General features: G+C 54.8%; 1 protein-coding gene across 1 annotated transcript; it reads right to left on the reverse strand.

The window, feature by feature from the left end:
* Positions 1–1546: 1546 nt before the first annotated feature.
* Positions 1547–6357, reverse strand: LOC125482595 (separin-like; the record flags this gene model as incomplete). The annotated part of the gene is made up of 6 exons (XM_048594700.1): positions 6335–6357; positions 5702–5841; positions 3115–3249; positions 2593–2715; positions 1820–1991; positions 1547–1675 (listed from the first exon to the last, which is right to left on the reverse strand). Coding segments are annotated over exons 2-6 (589 nt in total), but the record flags the coding sequence as incomplete, so codon positions are not given.
* Between the last annotated feature and the right edge of the window lie 6 nt (positions 6358–6363).

A 6363-nucleotide genomic window follows, 5' to 3' on the forward strand; every position in this document is an offset into this window, starting at 1 on the left:
CGGCAACGTGGGGGATGAGGGATTGGTTAGGGGATGGAAGCGGCAACATGGGGGATGAGGGATTGGTTAGGGGATGGAAACAGTGGGGATTAGAAACAGGGTCACTCTCAGCTTTGCAACAATTAGGTCAGTTGTCGCAATAGCCAGAGCTGGGCCTGTGCCCATTTAACAATCTCTGTCACTGGTAAAGGCACCAAATTTACCACAGCTCAGAATTCCAACGGTGCAAAGCCAAGTTGACCAGAGTTCAAAGCCGGGGGTCAGAGGGGGATCCTCTTAAAGCGAAAGGTTTAGAGGCAGTGGAGAAAACATTTGCCATTTGGAGGGCAGTCGGGGTCTGGAATGCACTGCCCAGGGGAGGGTTGCGGGCGGGTAGGAGGGAACCTCACACAGACTTTTTTTTTTAAAAAATAGTAGCCGGACAAGCCTCCCAAGGCTGTGGGGGTGGGGGGAGCAGGAGAGGAGGTGGACGACAGTGCGCCGCAGACGGTACAGGACTGCACACCTCTGATGATTCTCAATTTCTGGGCTTCCTCCTCGGTGCAGGCCCCTTCGCGATCCGACATGCGAAAGCCAAGAGACCACCTGTCCCCGCCCCACCCCACCACCACACCAGCTAACCACAGGTTTCCCTCAAAACTCCCAATAGACATGGGGCCCCAGACCATCCAAACATCCCCTCCAGGCCCCACCCCCCGACCCATCACGTCTCTCTCTGCCATCAGCACCCACCCCATCCTCCTCAAACATACCAGGAATTGGCCATGTGAATCCACGGGGGTTGGGGGAGGGGGAGGAGGGGGTGGTTAGGGTGAATTTATGGGGTCTTGGGGAGGGTTGCTCCCTGTTACCGGACGGGTGATTACAGGAATGAGGTGGGGGAGCATCAGCATGAGAAGATGTGAGGGGTTGAGACCAGAGGAACGAGCCGCAGAGGAGAGGCTGGGGAGGGTTTGGTGGTGGTGGGGAGGGGGGGGTGGGGGGGGGGGGGGTGGGGAGCGGATGTCAGTTAATTGCAGGAAGAGAGAGTGTGAGGGGGCTAATACCATGGCAGCTCTCAATAGGAGACTAGATCAATATTCAACATTGAGGAACACATGTGGGGAGAGAGCGGGGGCAGCGGGATTAGTTTGAGGATAGATACAGGGCTGTGGGGTGAAAGAGTGGGGCAGTGGGATTAGTTTGGAGATCGATACGGGGCTGTGGGGAGAGCGTGTGCTGGGAAATGTGTTTTGGGCAGGCAAGTCCAAAACTAGAGGTTTAAGGTGAGAGGGGGAAAAGAAAGATTTAAAAGGGACCTGAGGGGGCAACTTTTTCACACAGAGGGTGGTGCGTGTGTGGAATGAGCTGCCAGCGGAAGTGGGTGGAGGCTGGTACAGTTACAACATTTAAAAGGCACCTGGATAGGGACGTGGATAGGAAGGGTTTAGGGGGATATGGGGCAGATTGGGATGTCTGGTCGGCATGAAGGAGTTGGACTGAAGGATCTGTCTCCATGCTGTACAGCTCTAAAAGGAACACAGCCACACAGCGCACTCACCCTTACCTGGGCTGGCTGGACAGTTCAGCTCAGAGCTTCTCTTCCCAAAGGACAGAACTCCGGGACATACCAACATGACGATCCCACACAGCATCTTGTGAGCATCAGTCAGCGCTGACTCTGGGCTCCTCCATCCTGCACAGAGAGAGACAGTGAGGGAGAGACTGAGACAGAGAGAGAAAGAGAGAGAGGTGGGGGAAGCGAGAGAGAGAGGGGGCGAGAGAGCTGCAGGGTGACAGCGGCCTAGATGACCCCCCACCCCCCCCAGAACCTACTCACCATGCTGCTGGAGGCGGCGGCGCAGGGAGGCAGGCAGAGCAGATGGTGGCAGGCTCAGGTACGCAGCTACCAGCTGCTGGACCTTGGCTTTGAGCAGGTACCAGGCCTTGGATGATTTGTGAAGGGACGGGCAGGTCAGGACCTCGAGGAGGGGGGTCAGGCCTTCAGGAACCTGCGATTGGAGACGGTCACACAGACATTAACAGTGAGCATGACGTTGTCCTGGGGAGCTGCAGCCATGTTAACGCGAGCCCTGGCTATTCAACAAAAGTCTGCAGAAACTCAAATTCTAACACCAACCCCCGCCAACCACCTTTTGGCTCAAAGCACCCTACAGGGCACAAATACAACACCCCACAAAAACACACTAAACACATGATGCGGACCATTTCAATTCACACCAAACACTGACACCTATTTTGCATCTCAGCCACTCCTTTATCACGGTTCTCAACCTCTTCATCTTTCAACTCTGGTCACCCCGCACCGTCTATATAAAGCGCCCCCTTCCAGCTCCTCAGTCCTGAAAGAAAACTCACACTCGACTCAAACTCTAACCTCTGTCCTCCCTCCCTCCCTCTCTCTCTCCCCCCTCAGAGACTACAAGACCTGCCAAGTTCCTCCAGCACTTTCGGCTTTTGTCGCAGAGTTCCGGCACCTGCAGCCTTTTGGCTTCGGGGACACTTCCCCCGGTCTCTGTGTCCCCTCCCCACCACTGACCAGCAACTCCCCCTCGCCCCGAGACCCCACCTGGACCTGTGCCTGGTACCCACCTGGGATGTGGCCAACAGCAGTTGGCTGCGAAGGAGGGTGCAGGTCGTCTTTGCCAGGAGGTGGTGGTCACCTTTACCAGAGTTATCCTCCTTCAGTAAGAGCTCCGCCCGGGCCAGGCAGGTCTAACGGGGCGGGAGGGAGCACAAGAGCGAGAAAGAGACGAGGGTGGAGAGCATGCAGGAGTCGGGAAGAGGCAAAGAAAGGGGTGGAGACAGTGCGATAGAGACACAGAGGCAGGGAGAAGCGGAGAGGGGTGTTGGGAGGTTTGCAGAAAGAGAGGACGGAAGGGGAGAGAGAGAGAGAAAAAAAAAGTACCATCAGAACATCACCAGCACGTAATCAGCTCAGCGCGGACACCTTGGGATGGGGTTGCACACGGGAGACCGAATGTGCAAGGGGGGAGGGAGACACAGTGACAGCGTGTGTCAAAGTGCGGAGGGAGAAGAAGGATGAGAGCGCGTGCGAGCAAGTCGGTGCAGGAAGGGAGAACTTGCTCCGCCAGTTGGTGCCCCCCTACCCACCTGCACCTCGTCCAGACAATCGACCGACAAGAGTGTCTCCCCGAGCTGGAGCAGTACGTTAGCGAGGGGCAGCGAGTCTGTGCAAGGGTCCAACAAACGCAGCATCAACCCGTAACTCTCAATGACCTGGAACGGCTACAGGAGCCGGGGTGGGGAACAGACGAAGCGTGCGTTAGTGAGGCTGCAGCCATTGCCACCTACCTCCCGCCTGTCCACGCCAAACGCCCCCCCCCCCCCCCACCCCCCCCCCCCCCACCAAAAAAAACAAAACCCTGATCACCACCAGCATCCCTCACGCCTTCCTGGCTTTTTGTGAAATGCACAGCTGACGTGCATTCTGCTATTAACACCTAGTCCGGACTACTCACTCTCTCCTCTCCATGACCACGGCCACTCCTTTTGCTGGCTGTCGTACAGCTCTCAGCTCCCGCTCACCACCGTCGCTGACCCCTCCACCCCGGGGGGGTGGGGGGGGGGGGGGAAAGGGGGTATTTAGAAAAAAAAAAAAACACCCTTCACTTCCTGCACACCCCCTCCAGTTCTGAAGCGGCCATTTGATCCCAGTCTGTCGTTTGACGTGATCTCAGCTGATCCTCTACCTCAACACCACACACTCCAAATCCCTCGAAACCTTCAGCATCTTTTTAAAAAAATCAACACGCCAGTCTCTGTGTCCCAGCCTCCTGTGGTGAGGAGCTCCACAGTTTCACCATCTTCGTCTGAGCGAAAGAATGCTCCCTCCATCTCAGTCCCAAGTGGCCCACCCGTGTGTCTCCTTTCGTGACCCAGCAAGGAGGATTGCGGGTCTGCTGGGGGGGGGGGGGGTTTGTTAAGAGATTTCCGCTCAGGAACCTTTTCAAAAACAAAAAACACTAGAGTGAAACACGCACAGCTGTGGAGGGGGTGAACGATTTTCTCTCAGTCCTCCTTTGAGCAGTCCTGCGCAACTCTTGGAACAGGAATAGACCAGTGCCCCCAAGCAGGAACAGACAGAGAGAGAGAGCTGGGTTTGCCTGCGAGTCGAGTTAGTCCCAGACCAGAGGTGTTGGGATAAAGCCCTGAAGAGGTTACCTGAAGCCAAGCCAAGTACATTGGAGCACAGGTGTAGAATAGAACATAGAACAGTACAGCACAGTACAGGCCCTTCAGCCCACGATGTTGTGCCGACCTATTATCCTAAGATCAAACTGCCCTGCATACCCTACATTTTACTATCCTCCATGTGCCTATCCAAGAGTCGCTTAAAAGTCTCTGAAGTATCTGTCTCCATACCACTGCCAGCTGCGCATTCCATACTCCCACCACACTCTGAAAAACCTACCTCCGACATCTCCCCTATACCTTCTTCCAATCACCTTAAAATTATGCTCCCTTGTAATAGTCATTTCCGGCCTGGGGGAAAGTCTCTGGCTATCCACTATCTATGCCTCTCATCATCTTGTAAACATCCAGGATAGCTTCAGAATAAAGCTATCCAGTCTGTACGTTTAATAAGTTAGACCTACCAAGGCGTTAAGATACAGGGGCTCCAATGTGAGTGTTATCTGAGTGGTGTATGTGGCACTGTACCTGGTGTGTTTGTTTTTTTTGAGTATTATGCGAAAGCTGTTCTGGAGTACCTTTTCAATTTATAACAGAGAATTTTATATTAACAGGATTATGCTCTTTGCTGTGCGACTAAAAATGTTTGAAAGCATCTTGCAAGTAGATGGTTTGATCTATTTCAAATTTTGTTAGCAATCTTCTGTTCTATTGCTAAAAACAAAACCCACTGAACCGAAGGATGATTTTATTTAAATCCTGGGAAGAGACCACAGCGTTAAAACCAAAAATATTATCCATCAAGCCAGGGAGATTTGTGACTGGGATCTGATTCATAAACACTAACACAGACCAATCCATCAGGGAGGGCGTTCCAGGATACAGTCGGAGTACTACAGCACAGAAACAGACCCTTCGGCCCATCCAGTCCGTGCTGTCCCAAACTAAACCAGTCCCACACCCGCCTGCTCCTGGCCCATATCCCTCCAAACCTTTCCCTGTCCATGTCCTTATCCCAATGTCCTTTTAAATGCTGTAACTGTACCCACACCCACCGCTTCCTCAGGAAGCTCATTCCACACACGGACCACACTCTGTGTGAAAATATTTACCCCTCGTGTCTTTTTTTAAAATCTTTCTCCTCTCTTCTTAAAATGTGTCCCCCAGTCTTGAAATCACCCCATCCGGGAGGGTAAAGACACCCATCGTTAACCCTATCTATGTCCCCCATGATTTTATAAACCTCTATAAGGTCACCCCCTCTATGCTCCAGTGAATAAAGCCCCAGCCTCTCCCCAAACCCTCTGCACCCGGCAACATCCTGGTAAATCTCTCCTGAACCCTCTCCAGTTTAATAATATCCTTCCTATAACTGGGGGGTGGGGAGCGACCAGAACTGGACACAGTTGCTCCAGAAGAGACCTCACCAATGTCCCTGTACAAACTCAACGTGACGACACCAGCTCCTATGCTCAATGGAATGGCTGATAACAGTATTGTCCGCCTTCCCCGACCGTCTCCCACCCCCCCAGCAGACCCCCATTACCTTGTCCATCAGCCTGTAGAGGGCGGCCATGAGGAGGACAGCGTGGGCCGTTTGCTCGGCGCTCCGCAGGGCAGGGGAACGAGACTCAGACAGGAGGCACTTCCACAGGGAGAGCGCCTCATCCAGGGACTCGCAACGTTCTGAAACAGGAAAATGTGCAGAGGTCCAGTCTCGGACAAAGTGCTGGGGGGAGGGGAGGTGGGGCGGGGGGGGGGGTGTCACAGGCCTCGACAGCAACGCCCCATTCAACCCCACCCCCCCCCCCCCCCCCACTCTGTCGGACGTGAGCGTCTTCTCAGACAAAGGGGGGTGGGGGGGGGGGCGGGGTGTGGGGGAGAAACGGGGTTAAGGGCAGAGTAGGAAACCAGAGAAATACTATCCCAACTCCTCCTCTACTAGGCGTGGCGGGGGTGGGGGTGAAAATGGAGGAGCAGGGGGTTCACAGGCTCCCCGTCTGCACGGATGGGGGGGAAACGAGGGCACGGCCAGGTCTCGGGGTTGGCGGCGGGGCGCCAGGGACAGGGGCGTGGGGGGCCAGGGACAGGGCACGGCCAGGCCTCGGGGTACAGTGGTGTCGGTGTAACAGGTCCACCCTGTTTCCATCCCACCCCTCCCCTCCCCCTGGGGACTCACTGTTCTCGGCGCTCAGGTTGAAATCGATG

This window comes from Rhincodon typus, unplaced genomic scaffold, assembly GCF_021869965.1.
Source record: "Rhincodon typus isolate 14 unplaced genomic scaffold, sRhiTyp1.1 hic_rhity00013131, whole genome shotgun sequence".
NCBI classification, from domain to species: Eukaryota; Metazoa; Chordata; class Chondrichthyes; order Orectolobiformes; family Rhincodontidae; genus Rhincodon; species Rhincodon typus.